This window comes from Anabas testudineus, chromosome 21, assembly GCF_900324465.2.
Source record: "Anabas testudineus chromosome 21, fAnaTes1.2, whole genome shotgun sequence".
In the NCBI taxonomy this organism is placed as follows: domain Eukaryota; kingdom Metazoa; phylum Chordata; class Actinopteri; order Anabantiformes; family Anabantidae; genus Anabas; species Anabas testudineus.
Window position 1 is genome coordinate 11,520,420 of NC_046629.1, and position 17,033 is coordinate 11,537,452.

Sequence of the window (17,033 nt, forward strand, 5' to 3'; positions counted from 1 at the left end):
TGCAGCAAACTGCACAAACTGCCGGATACTTTGCAAGTTGTAATAGCAAAAGCCTTTACTGCTATTACATGTGATATCAACCGTATTAGTGCAGCTTTTTTATCTACTGCATCTTTTCTTCTACATCCTGCATATGAAGCGACTGAATGGCAAGCTATTACTTTCAATATCAGACAATAAAGAAGCAAGATGACTCAGGAAATGTCTATGAATGTAGGGTGCCAAAAAATTAAAAGAAGACATTACTTGCTGTCTTCATTGTTTGTTCGTTTCCAGGGAAGTTGATGGAAGCATAACATTTATAAGAAATCTATGTCTGCAAGAATGCTCTCTGGTAAAAGGATGCAGATGACCAACATGCTCCTTCGAGCCACTATCTAACACTTGTTTGGTGACCTTTGACCTATTCCCAGATGATGCTGTGTCTGGTGTTTACAGACAGCCAATCCTGTCTGTTTTCTGTTTTCATTCATTTTTCAACCCAGGGTACTTCCATTTCATCAACCAAGTATTCCTCGCATCTGTCAGATGGGATGTCATAAACCACTCCAGTTTTTCACTCCAGGGGGTTCTATCTTTAGGGTGAATCAGCACAGATTTTAAGGTGTTGAATGATTCGTGGCAAGTGTTGACTCCTTGTTACTTGAAGACTGACATTACAATAGAACTTCAGATGGGAAAATATGACCTGCAAGCTGAACGACAAGCTGATGTTTAAAAGCTGGAATATTTCCGGGGTATTTCTGAACCTGTGACCATGTGTTTTAAGCTAGTTCTGAAATTTGAGTAGTAAATTGTTACTAGCGTCTGTGTAGCTACTTGGTAGGTTTTAGAGTCATTAAGTCTAACAAGTTAGGACATGAGGTCATTAGTGAGATGAATAATCAATGCCTTTCCAGGAGGGGGGCGATTTGCAATGCAGTTGCATTAGCTTGGTCTTTCCAGCTCAGGCTATTTACAATTATATGACTAATTTGTAATACAAATTCTACATTCCCTAATAACACCAAATTAATTAGTTTTTTTTTTTTTAGATTATAATATTGTGACCACTTCTCATTTACAAATGATCTAGAAACAGACACTAATACCTGAATGCAGAAACAACAACAAAGTGAAGCTTTACTTTGCAGCTCTACAATAATAGTAGTTTATTATTAATAATTATAATAACACATTTGACCCATTTTGGCTCAATTAGTTGCTTCTCAGAAATGGCTCCATGTGACTCTGAACCCCGAACAGCACTGCATGTTCACACTCTTCCTTTCATTTACTGTTAGTATAGTAACACAGGGGATTGTTAGCACATCAAGGGTTATGGGGTTTGTTTTCTCCTTTCTTATAATTATGTTCAATTCTGTTCCAGTGAGTACCCGTTAGTTTTACATTCCTAATGTGTTTTGTGTTTGGATCAGAGCAGTGCATTACACGCTTGTTTTGCAGACTGATTGATGAGCAGGTAATTTGTGACTTTTTAGGTGCATATTTGCATAAACCTTTTAAAAGGCACATTCTCAACAGACAGTCACACTCCTAGCTCCTTCACTTCGAAATGCACATTGGGTTTGGAATTTATTAAACACATCTTACTGACCGAACTCCACTGATAAAGAATGCAAAATGCTTCTAGGTTGGATCTTTAGTTTTGCAAATTTGGCAGTAGGTTGTCTTAACTCTTTGAGCTCCAGAGAGTTTCACATAAGGACTAATCCAAAATCATTAACTAGTTAACCACAGAGAGCTCAGGAGAGCAAGGCTTGACCCCAGAGTTTTGATGCAAAATTAAAATGTTGTAGAATTTGCACATTGACCCCTGAGATTTAGATTTTCACATTCACAGTTGGTCTGTAACAAAATTAATTTATTCAACATGAGCAAGAAGCTCCTGCTTCTTTGCATACACTTCTCCTGACTGTTGTTTAAGTTAAAGATATCTTTTGCTATTGAGCACATCTCAAAAATGAAATATGATTCACTATGATCTACTATTATTTAACAAATAATCTTCAAAAGCAAAATAATACACAAGGTGTTTACAACAGCTCACCTTATTCATAGGCCAAAAGAGATGTACATTTTGCATTGATACATGCATTTGCAATGTAGTTTTTTATATTACACTACACTTCACTAGACTTCACTTCACTATAAGCAAGGAACAAATAAAATATTTAGTTTAATTTAAATGAAAGTTTCAGAAACAGCTTGGCATGGTAGATTTTAGGTAATGTTAATCAAACAGGAATACACAGTGCATTTATTTGGGAATATTTTCAGCTGTGGATTAATGCACATTGGGTATGCTCATAAATTCTGGCAGCAGGATGGTGTTAAGTGTGATTGACTAAGAATAAACAGCACCCTTATGGATCTTAATTAAGAAACATGCCATCCAGTGCAGTGTCAACTCTGTCTCTTAGAAATTGCATTTCTACACAACAAAATGCTTTTGAAGGAAATGTAATGAATATCTTATTACATACTACATTTTCTTTTTAAATGATGGAAAACTGTGTTAACTGTTCCATTTGACAAAGTGAAAAATGCTGTAAATACACATTTCTTGTTTATTTTCTACCAAAATATCCAGTCTTGCAGGGCCACATCCATGTGTGGTGATTACAGCATGAGGTGTTTATAGTCATTTTTTGGATATAGCATAGGGAAAGATTGTGTTCTGCTTCACTACTGGAAAAGTTCTCAGTGATTAGTGACACAGCATTTTTAATCATATTTAACTGAAACCATCATTTTCACGTGACCTTCACCAAAGTGACTTTATTGCCTAAATGTAACCCCACATGGGAGTCTTTTATGCTGATAGTGTCAGTTTTATCTGCTGTAGTTTCCCACTGCATATCCCAATCTGCCGCCACCATGACATAATGGAAGCGATTTTTTTTTGAAGATAGTAAAAACATTCGAAAATTACATGTAACAAAAACACGTCTTTTTAGAAAGTTTCTCTCTGGATTCAAAGGCCTCTGTAGGCAGTTTTCATCTAAGCTAGCCTAGTGTATTTTCAACATTTTCAGCAACATGTTCTCCGGATTGTACAGAGCAACTGGGAAATTGTTTCTGAAAAAACATGTATTAGATGAGTTTTTCCATTCTTCTATTCTCTGAGCAGCAAAATTGAAATTTCATTTACCTTCAATATACTGCAGAAGTTTCAGGGGCAAGTTTCTCAAACCTTGACACGTGAAACGGAAACTTACTACGTGACTACATTTAGAAGAAAGAAATTCTATCTGTTTCTGTGTGTGTGGAGTTAGCTTTAGGTCTAGCTCAGCGTAAGGCCAGGTTCGCCTAGTTCAATTCACAAATACACACACATACTAATGTACGTGTGAACTGACTGAAATGACAATTTAAAATGGGTTTGCTGAGCAGTTATTCTATATGGATTATGCAGAGAAATGAATAATTTTTATATGGAACTAGACAAATAATGGTGAGAAACTTTAAAAACATATTGATTTAATGTTGTAGTGGTGCTAGTAATGTGATTAGTTTTTAGTGAGCTCACTTATTATCTGTGTTTACACTGACAAATGTAAGTCCCAAGTGAACTGCTTAATAAGGAGCAGATAACATCTATAAAATCTTGTGTAACTGTTTACGAACCCTGTTGTACATTTTATCCACTGCATATAAGTAAGATGCTTGCACAATGTCTCAGGGAGGGCTCTGTTCAAAACTTGTTTAGTTCATTTCATTTCTGCATTCACTCTGCGGCAAAATGCAGCAACTTCTGTTGATCATCATTCCCAGTCACTACCATCAGTATTCCAGTGTGCAGCTTGAGGTGTAGTGCAACCAGAAACGGGCACAAAAACAGAATGATAAACAACTTAATCTCACCTCTAATCATGCTTGTGCACAGTGGTAAGTGAATCACATGAAAGAGATGCCAAGATATTGCGTGTATGCTCAAATGAGCATAGCTACTGTTTGTCATTTCAACCTCTGCGGAATTACAACAGGTAAGATTTTACACCAGCAGAATAATGTGCTTTCAAGTAAAAATCAATTCGTCATGAAACAACTGATGCATCCGTGTGTTTTACTGCCAACAAAGCAGCAGAGATTGCAATTCATTCCAGGGCAGGTGCAGTGGTCCCATTAGTGAAAGTTATCCATGGCGAAGTCTTGAGTTTGTACAAAAGCAAGGCAGCCAAAGCCACACATTAGGATGTGGCCTATTTATTATGGATATGAACTCCCCTAGTGTTCAGAGTTCAGATCATATTAAATGGTATGACTGTGACAATACAGACACAGTTGTCAATAGCAGTCCTTTCCTGAGGTTTTAACATAGACTGAATGATAATTAGTTTCCCTTTGTTGTCCTTATCTCTTACCTGCAGAAATGGCCAATTTATGCAGGCTGCACCCTGGCCAGGCAAAGTTGATGCTCCCAGAGGAGGAAAGCAGCCATGTTTCAGACAATGGAAATGAACTCAGGGACAACTGAAGGTTGATTTAGATCCTAGGCAACATGGAATTAAATGAGGAAATAGGCCACACTGATCTTGCCCCAGTGTTGACACGGCTTCCTCCCTGAATTACTCTCAGAGGGTAAATACATCACCAAGGAGCCCCATGCGTCACTGAGATCTGGTCAAGTGAGAATAACAATGCAAATGTCATATTGTTGAAATTCTGAGTGAACTAAATGTCAGTCCATCTTTTCAATATGAGATATGAGATTGATGTGGATAGGCTATTGAAGGCAAGTGTGATCGCTACAGAAGGCAGGTTATACCAACAGCTGTGATATTTGGGCTGTGAAATAAGCCTTGTTTTATTTTTTTTTTTCTTCTTTAGAAGAATAAGCAAGTCTCTCATGTCCTTTACAGAGATTATGCAGAAAACGCCCACAGTCTGTCTTTTCCCTTTGTTTCCTAGCTGGATTTTCTCAAAACTAATGACAACAAGGTACAATACAGCAGACAGGTGGTATTGTTTTCATTATTGATAATAATCTTCAGTTCTGAATAAAAGCTCCATTAACACTGAGAGCACGCACTCTGAGAGGAAGATACCCAGTTATTCTTTTTTTTTTTTTACATTCTGTAAGCTTTAATATCACATTGTTCACACCACACTGCCCATCTGATCCACTCTTCCCCCCCCCACAATGACCACTTGTCGGGTCCTTGCTGCTTTTCCTACATCTCACGGATCTGTTCACCATCCTTGATTCGCATCCACATGCATTAGGTGCAAGCGCCACCAGCACGTTCTCCCTCTGATGCTGCTGCTCTGTGCGCGCACATCAGTAAATGAATCACGTAGCACTAGAACACCCCTTCTTCATGCGATCTTGCCAGACCTATTGGAGAACCCCCCCACCACCACCACCACCACCACCCCCTCCCACCCCCCCAAAGGCAAGATCTGTCACTGTTCACTCATTTGCTGGAAGAGGATCAGAAACTATGTTAAATGCACCAAGAATCACATTGGAGTGTGTTATAAAGGCGTCGGGAGGATTCCGGTCAGATCGCGCTGTGTGGGGAGCAGGTTTCAACAGTTGACGCGGACAGAAACTGAGCGCAGGAAAAAAAGCGATTAATTCTGATTATCTGAAATCTTCCAGCTCCCTTTTACGCGTTTCTCTCCGGCGATATTCGCGAGGACAGTGCGGACGAGCATTGTCCGAATGAAGGATGTAAGAGCACTGGGTCCAATTGGACTGGATTATGGGATTACTGGACTGATTATAGGACAATCATCCGGCAAAAGTCGCAGCCGTGCTATAGATGCTCTTGAATGACGGAAGACAAAAAGGTTGGACAGGAGTAACATCTCCATACACTGCTTTTATTCTACTTTGTGGCATGGGCCGGCTGTATGTGCTGCGGGAGCACAACCCATATGCAACAGTGTGCCGCACAGGAAAAAAAGTAAATGCATTGTGAATGGTAACATCGGGCAATGCTGCATTTTGAACGGGCATGTCAGTATCTGCTGTAGCCTAGGTGGAGATGTCGCATGAGGGCAATGCGCTTTTGTAAGCTACGGTCTAACCTTCACCACAGAGATTCAAACGATTTAACCTTGGATGCACTGGGGAATATTAATACTTTATCATCATCGATAATTCATTAAGACCCCGTGTTGGCTGGGGGGGGAGGGAAACAAAGCGTTTCTCGTTCACCATGTTGAATTTGATCTTTAATTCATGCATAAGGTGTCGTCGGGCGGTCATCTTTGTTTACAGAAAGAGTTCATCATAGGCGAACGGCATGTGAGAGAGGTTAGAATAGCGATTCATAAGAGAGAACGGATTTCAAATCGATTTAATACCCAATTAGTGAGAGGTCGGCGTCAACCACATGCCTGGGTTTGGTTTAATCCTCTAGGTTTGCCGTAATCAACAGGTTGAAAGTCAACGAGGATTTTTTTTTTTTTCCCTGCCACCACCGCATATCCAGTTGAAGGGATGCGTCTCTCTGTACCCATTTTCTTTCTTCTGTGGGTTAAAGCCCTGACATTGAAAAATCTCAATTATTCTGTCCCGGAGGAGCAAGGACCTGGCACAGTTATAGGTAATATAGCAAAAGATGCCGGATACGGGACCGTGGAGAGAGGGAAGAAATCCAACTTCAGAGTACTGGAGAATTCTGCACCACATCTGGTGGATGTTGACCCGGAGAGTGGACTAATCTTCACCAAACAAAGGATTGACAGGGAAACGTTATGCAGGCGCAACCCAAAGTGCCAGCTCTCCATGGAGGTGTTTGCCAACGACAAAGAAATATGCATGATCAAGATTGATATACAGGATATAAATGACAACTCGCCCAGTTTCCCCTCCGATCACGTTAATATTGATATTTCAGAAAACGCGGCTGCTGGGACACGTTTCCCTCTGACTATTGCACATGACTCAGATTCTGGGGAAAATGGGATAAAGACCTACCAGGTCACAAGAGATGATTACAACACCTTCTCTTTGGATTTAAAAGTGAGGGGTGACGGGACTATATATCCAGAGCTGGTGGTTCAGAGACCTCTGGATAGGGAGGATCAGAGCCATCACACCCTTCTCCTCACAGCAATTGACGGTGGGGAGTATCCAAGATCAGGCTCAATGCAAATCAATGTCAGAGTGACTGATTCAAATGACAATAGTCCAGTTTTTGAAAAATCCTCCTATGTGATAGAGATTCCAGAGAATTCCCCTCCTGGAAAAGTACTTATAGATTTGAACGCCACTGATCAAGATGAGGGAAGCAACGGGCAGGTGGTGTATTCCTTTACTGGGTATGCATCTGAGAGAATCCAAGATTTGTTCTCCATTGACGCCAATACTGGCGTCATCAAGGTCCAGGGAGAAATTGACTATGAAGAGAATCCAATAATAGAGTTTGATGTGCAGGCTAAGGATCTGGGACCCAACCCGATACCAGGCCACTGTAAAATTACTGTCAAAGTGCTGGACAAAAATGACAACTCACCAATAATAAGTTTTGTTTCTGTGCGGCAGGGAGCTATCAGCGAGGCAGCACCTCCCGAATCTGTCATTGCACTGGTCAGAGTGACAGATAAAGATTCTGGCCGAAATGGTCAACTTCAGTGCCGGGTGCTGGGAAACGTACCCTTCAGACTGCAGGAAAACAATGATAATTTTTATACACTACTCACAGACAGACCACTTGACAGGGAAATGAAAGATGAATACAATGTAACAATAGTGGCGAGAGACAATGGGATCCCATCTTTGAACTTCACTAAGTCATTTACTGTGAAAATCTTGGATGAAAATGACAATGCACCACGTTTTACAAAGACTGTGTATGTGCTACAGGTGCCTGAGAACAACATCCCAGGGGAGTATTTGGGCTCCGTTCTGGCCCACGACCCAGATGTAGGTCGAAATGGGACGGTGTCCTACTCCATTCTGCCATCACATATAGGGGATGTTTCAGTGTACACTTATGTGTCTGTTAATCCCACCAATGGAGCCATATATGCCTCACGCTCATTCAATTATGAGCAAACTAAATCCTTTGAATTCAAAGTTCAAGCTAAAGATGGAGGGTCCCCTCACATGGAAAGCACTTCTACAGTCAGGGTGAACGTCCTTGACGTCAACGACAATCTGCCAGTTATTATTTTGCCCCTGCTGCAGAATGATACAGCTGAAATCCCAGTGCCTAGAAACGTAGGTATTGGATACATCGTGGCTACAGTGAAAGCAGTAGACCACGATCACGGAGAAAGTGGCCACTTGACCTATGAGATTACAGAGGGAAATGATGACCACCTGTTTGAAATGGATCCAGTGGGTGGAGAGGTCCGAACTGCCCATGCACTTTGGGAAGAGGTTGCCCCTGTGGTTGAGCTGGTGGTAAAGGTAACTGACCATGGCAAGCCCCCCTTATCTGCCGTGGCTAAGCTGATCATTAAGGCAAACACAGAACCGGCAGCAGGAGGGGGTTCCAGCGCGACCGGGAAACAGCAGCACTGGGATGTATCCCTGCCCCTCATAGTTACCCTCTGCATTATCTCTGTCATGCTCTTAGTAGTCATGACCGCCATTGCTGTCAAGTCCAAGCATCAAGATAAGGACACTGGGAATTATAACTGCCGCATGGCTGAGTACTCCAATCCTCCAGTGGGGAAGGGCAAAAAGAAAAGGATCAACAAGAGTGACATCATGCTGGTGCAGAGTGAGATGGAGGAGAGAGATTCCGCGAGCCGGATGAACGTGGTGAGCAGCCCCTCTCTCATCACTTCACCCATATGTTTTGACTATCAGAGCCCTCTGCCTCTCACACTGCCCAGGTCAGAGGTCATGTACCTGAAAACCACTCCAAACAGCCTGACGGTTCCCAGAGCAGGTTGCCACTCCAGCTTTGCCGGGCTTAGCGCAGACACTCCAGCGAATAGGATGTCAGTGATACAGGTAAGGAGGATGCTGCACTGGATTCTTTATCTGCCCTTTATTCTCGCTTATCTGCACACACTGCTTTACCATACAAATCTGACAAAAGAAAAGTAATCGACTGAAAACGAGAAACTCTGTCACTGGGAGCAGACATCATTATTATCACTTTTTCATTCCCTGTTATGAAATATACTATCAAATATTCTTCTGCATATAAAAAGTGATACGGCAACTTAGTGCGGAAATGTGTTCATGCGCTGCAAATTGCATTTCACTAAAGAGAGCTTTTTTTTTTTTACGCAATCAGAATAATTTTATAAAATGCTCTACTGTAAATCTTCCCTTGCAAAATGCTACAGGTGGTTCCCATAATCAGAAAGTCATCACAGTTAGACATTCAAACAGTGTGAGTCTTGAACAAGTCTGCTGTGACCCTGCCAGATCCACTCCTATAGAGTGAAAACAAAACCCTGCCTGAAATGTGGGATTGGACAGGTGTTTGAGCAGCTTGTCTGATCACATTACTGAACCAATGTGCGCCAGGCAGCAAGATGCACACAGCATAACCTTACAATCGCATTTTTCGCTCGCCACAAATATGGGCCAGATCCACCCATCCGCATCCAAAGTTGGCATGATAAGGCCATTAATAGGGTCCAGCCTTGCCTTGTAGAGATGGCAGGGTTGAATACACAAGCCAGCTAGCATGCTAATTTGACAGGATGGGCTTGTAGTGCTGTTTAGCACAGCAGAATTATCTGTTGTAAACGATGTAAATATCTAGGACAGTCTCACAGACAGTCTCATTTGGAGATGATAACGCAGATGACAAGGCCTGGCACTGTCACCAGTCACTAGGGTATGTGGGTGTGATCAACACAAACACATTATTCTCAAGATAGGGAGAAAAGGATGCTGATGACAGTGGCTAATGCTTTGCTTCTTTGCCTTGCCAAGGAGGCACATATGGTCACAATGGAGCCTTCTTATCCTGCCCTCATCACTGGCAGGTGCTTCGTATCTTTTATTGACATCTTTCAGTTCCCATAATAAAGATGTACGAATCTGAAAACGAGACCATTTTCTTCTCTTGTCTGAATTTCATGTTACTCAGACTACTGCTGAAAATTGCAATAACTTTTTAAAATGGTCAACGCAAAATATTCTTTTTCTTGCTTCTCTAGACAGAAAATTTCCCATCAGAGTCCAATTATGCTGGCAGTAGGCAGCCATTTGTACAAAGGTAAGAGCTCCATTCAAAACCGCCCTGACCAGCACATTTTGTTTCATCAAGTCAAATGACTATGACCATCACACAGGAGTACTCACACAGAGGTAATGGCATGTTGTGTTTTTTTTTTCCTTCTTCAATTCTGCTGCAGCTCAACATTTAAGGATGCAGAACGAGCGAGCCTCCGAGACAGTGGCCATGGTGATAGTGACCAGGCTGATAGTGACCAGGATACTAATAAAGGCTCACACTGCGACACATCTGCCAGGGAGGCCCTCAAGATGAAAGCAACAGCAGTTAATGGGCAGCCTTTTGAGCAGGGTGAGTGGACACACTCTCTTCCTGACATCTTGAAGATGCCTAACTGACTCTTGTACCAGACATTGTTTATACTTTATAGACTGAGAACATGTGTGCAGCTTGCTGGTGTTTAGGTCTTCCACCACACTGGTTACAGCCAGCACGGGTAAATATTCAAGATGGAAAAGTTAAATCCAGACTGTTAATAGCTGCAAGTAGTATTACTTTGTGCCGCTTTACATTGCAGACAGCCTGAGCTGTGTTGCAAAGACGACATAAAGGAACCAGAGTGGAAGGTGGATGTTAGTTTGGGATAAAAGAGTTCATTGGCTGAAGGTAGAATGTTCAAACATTTGCTGTTTGATTTAGCCATCAAACAAACTCATATGCATGGCAAAGTGCACCTCACTCTGTGTCTCTTTTGATCACGTCATTATTTGAACACAGATTCGCCGCATGCATGTCTTAAATAACGCAACAGAGACAAAAAACATGATAGACACTTGCAGTGCAAAATGACAGGTATTTCTGGTGCAACATGACAGAGTGTTTCCACCTTTCACTTGGAAAGATTTTCTCAGTTATTATTGGTTTTGCCGTGGTTACACTATTTTGAAAGGAACTTTGCTTTAACTGAAAATAGAAATGTTGAATTTTATTTCACAAATCTGAAACGATCTGCTCTGCCTGGAGTATAATCATAGATGATTGTCAATCCGTTGCAACCTGGCTGACCTGATATGCACTGATATATTTAGCTATTGTGGGTATAAACTGAAAATATGAGAGCAACTCTCGCTGGTAAGATAAAAGATAATGGGAGACTTGAGCAAAATGGTGAGGTTTCTCATTTCCTTGTGTGAGCCTTGGAAGAGGATGTCTCTGGTCATCCAGTCCCTATGCAGTACTTTCCACACCATTTACATTGCTATGAACTGTTTGTTTGTGGCATGCTCAGGAGGGCAGAGATGGAAACACTCTGCCAGAAGGATGTGTGAATCTCTCTCTCTCTCCCTCTCTCACACTTCTGTGTATGTGTGAGAGTGTGTTTATGTGTGCGTGCGTGCTATGGGGAATTATGGCAGACCAAACTTGACTCTGTGGGAGGTGTAAATTCAATCACAATTTTTGCAGCACATTTCTGAATCTGAATCAGCCCAAGTTCTAAGGCCAATCACATGCAGCGATATTGAAAAAGATTTTTTTTTGTACATGCTAGACTGAATATTTACATGTGCCGTACTGACGCTTGACAGGAATGTCAGCTAATTTATAGAACTCTATTTGTAAGATAAGAGAAATGCAAACAAGTGTGACATTGATTTTAATATTAATAGGTTTTGCTAATACCTCTCATGTTAGTATTGGGGAAAGGTATTCAAAAGAGCATGGTTTGATTTAATGGTGCCCTCTCCTGTTGAACATTACATGATGTCACCGTGTGCTGTCTACAAAAACGGAAGATGAACATTTTGCATTATGCCTTAGACCTGATCACACAAAAACATTGCCCCCACCCCCAGCCCACAAACTCCCTCTGTCTAGCTCACACACACTCACCACATACAGGTGCATATATTGAACAACAAAGCTACTGTTTTGCAGATTTTGACAAGATAGTGCTATTATCCAAAAAGAAGACACCGCAGATTTTTAGTTCCAAATGCACCAACACAAAAGCTTGTGGGTTAAGTAGTATTGCTTTTATGTCTTTACCTTTACCATCCCTCTAGTCTCCTGGCTGCTTTGATACAGGTAATATATGCACCTGTGCAGCTTCCACTATCATGCACTCAGAATATTTATTCACTCTCACAGACACCAGATGCACAGTGGGTATGTTGCTAGGTTTTCTCTGATTCTATTTATAATGGGAAGGCAGTTACTTTGTTTTTGAGAACATGTTATTGTTCATTTCACGTTGCCCATAAGATCAGTATTTTGTCACCTTGTCATGGTTCTGTTATGTGACTATGTAAATTGTAGTGGACTGTGTAAAACCATTGTATAATTCTGCCATTTAAGAGCTATTATTTAATAGTTTTTTTTTTTTTGTGCAGTGATGAAATGGAAAATGGAAATTGAAAGCTATGCCGTCTATGACAGGCACAATAGATGAAAGCACCCCTACGTCCTTCTCCTTCAGCATTTTTTAGATAATATAACATGTATCTATATCTAATCATGCAGACTCTGTCTTTAAACTACTTCTGCTTTAATATTAAGACCCAACTAGAACAATTGACAAAATTGTTCTGCTCCACCTTCTAAGCACATACATACATCCCTTTGCATCAGCATCATCTGCTAGCTCCTTTGCAGCGGTGATAGGTACCGTGGAAATGTATTCAGCATGTCCCTGCTTCTCCTTGCTTGTGCTTATTGTTTAGGCCTCATGTATCTGACTAAAAAAAAAAATACTATGGTGATAGAAGAAAGAGAAACAAAAATGCGCAGTATGGAATTGCAATCTGGGGTGTAGATGCTTCAAAGCATAGCACTTATAATAAGCATGACCTGTGTTGCTGTTGTGCCATAGCAAACCCATCATTTAGTTCTCCCTTTTGATGTAAAATGCATTTTGAACTCAGATGCATATTTTTTCTTGATCTTAGTTCTGACGAACATAACACTGAAAGGGTTTATGCTAAGAATGTAACAGTGTAACGTCACAAACCATCATGTGACATGACAACAAAAAAAAACGTGGTATGCAGCTGAAAAATAAATGTGTTTCAGAAATGCTGGAGTAAAATTGGCTTGTAGAAACTTGTAACTATGTGTAAATAGACAGAGTTATGGTTTGGTGCACCAAAAAGCTTGTGTGTGCATGTGTGCTAAGGCCACCAACCAAATAATAACAGAGCTCATCAGTTAAAGAGGATAATATTACTGTAAGATGTGATTTTGAAACTATATACAGTTTTTTTATCAGGCTACCATCAGCTGTCTAATTAAAACCGACCAGTTGAATTTTATTGAGAGAGGAACACACGTTTGTTCATGTAAAGCAAATAAGGTGACTGGGGTTCTCATTGAGCTGATTCCAGCTGTAGAATTAAAATAGATCAGAAAAGAAAATTGGGTTTGTCTTTACAATGAACACTTGCGAAACCCCAATGCAAAATTTTGAAATTAGGAGATCGCTTTATACGAAACAATGCCTGTTATTCATTCATTTCACTACGCACACAAAATCACAAACTGCCCTAAAGAAATCCTCTACAAATGGGATTGACATTGTGCCTCTTTTGTGGGGAAAAAAAAAATAACAGCATATTTCAATCTATTATAATCAATGTCAATTTATAAAACAACAAACTTTTTTATTTATTTATTTTCCTATGGCTGTAACTAAATAAACACTATGTGTTTGTTTGTGCGAGTGTTGCACTTCAATAGACTTCAGCAGTCTGTATTGGATTGTACTTTCTAAATGAGCTAACATAACATGTGGCTTCTAGTGCTGGTTTTCACATCAACTGGGGGTCGTGGCACAGAGACAGCTTCTTGTTTTGTTTGAACATCCACCTTGGGTTTGTTTATTCTCCAGTAAACTGGCCAAGGCTGGTGTACAAGGTACCTACTGTTGCTTTTGAACAAGAGAATCTCCTCACCTTGTCACGCGGCGCTTCCTGTTGTTCTAGGCTGATATTCTCCTCCTCATCAGAGCCGAGATCAAGTGCCTCATTCACAGTTAGTCACTTGCTCGTGGTCTTTGATATCACAGAATGGCATTTGAGCAAGACAAAGGAGCCTTATTTATAGACCAAAGCTATGAGAGCCGATCAATGGAATCATGGTGTAATTGAGTGAAATATTGTGATTAATCCTGTAAACAAACAGGTTTAAGGGAATTTTTTTGTTTTCCATGTGAGCAGAAAGCAGGTTCATGAGAGGGAGAGAGAGAGTAGTGTCAATGTGTGGCTCTGACTAAAAGAGAAAACCTTTATTTTTTATGTAATCTTATATTTGGAATTTTTGGTTTCTTTAGGGGAGATACATCTACAGGATGGGGAAGATGTTGCAGATGTACTGTTTGTGGTTGTGTGTGTGTATTTGTTTTGTTCATTTGCTCATGCATTCATTTCTTATTTCTGTTGGACATTTATAGCAGCAGTCAATGTTCAAAACCCCAATAATTCACTAAACTCACATCAAGTCACTGATCATAATTTTAATTTGTATGCACACCTAGCGTAAAGGACGTCATTGCAACCCCATGGCAATCATGGCAAAGAAAACACGCTTACTGAAGTTAAATCAGTCAACAGAATAACAGCGAGATTAAATTTACACTTTTACAAATGAAATTGCTGTTTTTCCATCATGTATAACAAATGAAGGAAAACTATCATTTACTACCAATTTGCAAAGACACGTTTGACATTTTGCTTCATGCGGCTACATGCAAAGTACCTTGGTGCATCGTTGTCAAATTAATTTTGATAGCATGGTGTAACGGCCACAAAAAAAAAAACTGACACCTTCTACATCACAACACCATGGAAATTGGCTCGTTCTGTGTGTGTCACTCTCTGTGGCCCTCTTTTATGTCTACCAGGCTGAGATGTAGTATGAAATGTAAAAGACTGAGTTAGGGCACAAAGATAGAGCCTTGCACAATGCTCTAGTTTTATTACTGACACTAATACACAGTCACACATATCTGTTGAACCTTTCTGTGGTGTTTGGCTTGGTGTCAGCAAGGTCCTCTGGTGGCAAGGGCAGGTCACAGTATGCATCCACTAACAAGAAGTGAAATGAAAAATGGCCAGGAAATGCAAATGAGCAACTGATTATGCACCAGAGTTTCTCAAAGTAATTAGAAAAATTACTACAGGTCAAACTAATGACTGTGCTATTAATGGCATTTCTTAAATCCAGTTTCACTTGGATATTTTATTCCACATAGCGATCAAATCACATTGAGTTTGTCATAGATTACAGCATCACAGTGAAAAAAATACATGTATGTTTTATGTGTCAAAAAAGTAACTACAAAATTTCTCACCACTTGCTAATCAGAAATGGTGAATATAACAGTTCATGCAAATTCCCCAGCTGTCTTTGTGTGCGTTCCTCGCTAACTAATGCTGCCACTGCTGGATAAATAAAAAAAAAAACAAAAAAAAAAAACAAGAAAAACATCACTCCACTTTGCACCAGATGAAATTCTCCAGGAAACACCTACACAGGTCGCTGAAAAAAGGTTTCACAAATAGGTTGAAACATTGGCTACGGTGACCAGCAAGAGAACAGAAGTACGGCTAACTTTTGTTTTGTGTTATTATTCTGAGAATGCGTTGTGAGTGATTACTACAATGGAAAAGGTTGTATTTTTAGTAAATGAAAACAAAATTGCCTTGTACTCTCCCATAGCTGATACAACAGGCTGCTGTTTAGAATTGTTTTGTTGATGCATGGTAAATAACTTATATGAAGAAAGATGCTCTAGTTAGCGGGGGGATTTAAAGAATAGTGCTGGAATTTGTGTTTGTTTGCAGTGTTTTATTGCTGTTGCTCATCCTTCAAAATGTCACCTACATTTTCTTCTCGGTTGTTTATTCTTACCTCAGCAGGGTCCAATAACAAATGTTTAACTGTTTTTGCAGAGCAAGACAAATCAGTCCACTGCACCGATGAATGTCGTGCACTGGGACATTCTGACAGATGCTGGATGCCAAAGTTACGGGTAGGAAGCCAAGCAGACAGCGCCGATAATCGCACCAACCTTTTCATCCCTGTGGGAATGGATGCCATGGTAGAGACAGAGATTTATGGCACCATCAGCTGCAGCAGCAGAAAAACCCTCAGCACGTTTGGAAAGGAACAGCGGGACAGCACAATCCTTGTGGCCAATGTCAAACCTTACTTAAAATCACAGCGTGCACTAAGCCCACCACTACAGGAGAGTCCATCTGCATCCAGTAGTCCCACCAAGGGTACTATGCCCCTGGACTTTGCTAACCAAGAGTCCACTAAAGAGAGAGAGGGGGGTTCAGACAGCAGTGCCTATGGCCCTCCAGATGGCCAGTGCTCCCCACTGCACACCGAATTGGAGGAGCCCTCCTACCTGACCTGCGAGCTCAGGCCTAAGTCCCTCTCAAGCAGTCTCATTCACAGCTCTGTCATCAGCCAGGAGTGTGGGGGGTCAGATTGTGCTCTCGACTCACGGGACTCTGGTAACTGACAGGTCAGATGATGCCGCTCGCTCTCACCTGCCAGGGGTGTGATGATGATATCACAGATTAATGACCAAGAGGTAATTCTTTCTTTTTTGTTTTTTTTTTTTCTTTTTTTCTTTGAACCCACAGAGTCCACACATGCATTGTATAACCAAAAACCATCTGCTTTGTATGTTTTTTTGAGTTTGTGACTTGTTGTGTTTATGTGAAATATGTGTCCTTGACTGCTGTGAAGGTTTTCGGGGGAAAATCAGCACTTACCTGACTTCATGTGTTTTCATGGTGTACTGTACCTGTCAATTTAGATGTCTGTATTTTACACATTTCAAGCTCCAATTTTGTGAGGGTATTGAACAAATTGCTACTGTTAAGCTGTTGAGTCCTGTCTGCTTTTGTACAGTGAAGCTTT

The 17,033-nt window shown here is 40.7% G+C and overlaps 1 protein-coding gene across 1 annotated transcript; it reads left to right on the forward strand.

Annotated features, from left to right (window-relative positions):
• The first annotated feature begins 6,454 nt into the window (after positions 1 to 6,454).
• LOC113173396 (protocadherin-17-like) lies at positions 6,455 to 16,629 on the forward strand. The gene is made up of 4 exons (XM_026376810.1): positions 6,455 to 8,923; positions 10,090 to 10,148; positions 10,288 to 10,457; positions 16,052 to 16,629. Exons 1-4 carry the CDS (start codon positions 6,455 to 6,457, stop codon positions 16,627 to 16,629), a joined length of 3,276 nt encoding a protein of 1,091 aa, XP_026232595.1.
• The last annotated feature ends 404 nt before the right edge of the window (positions 16,630 to 17,033 follow it).

Excerpts from the sequence above, each read along its gene's own strand:
- LOC113173396 (XM_026376810.1), top strand. The coding sequence starts at position 6,455 with ATGCGTCTCTCTGTACCCATTTTCTTTCTTCTGTGGGTTAAAGCCCTG. Across the intron at positions 8,924-10,089 it reads ATAGGATGTCAGTGATACAG|ACAGAAAATTTCCCATCAGA; the intron begins GTAAGGAGGATG and ends TTGCTTCTCTAG. Across the intron at positions 10,149-10,287 it reads AGGCAGCCATTTGTACAAAG|CTCAACATTTAAGGATGCAG; the intron begins GTAAGAGCTCCA and ends ATTCTGCTGCAG.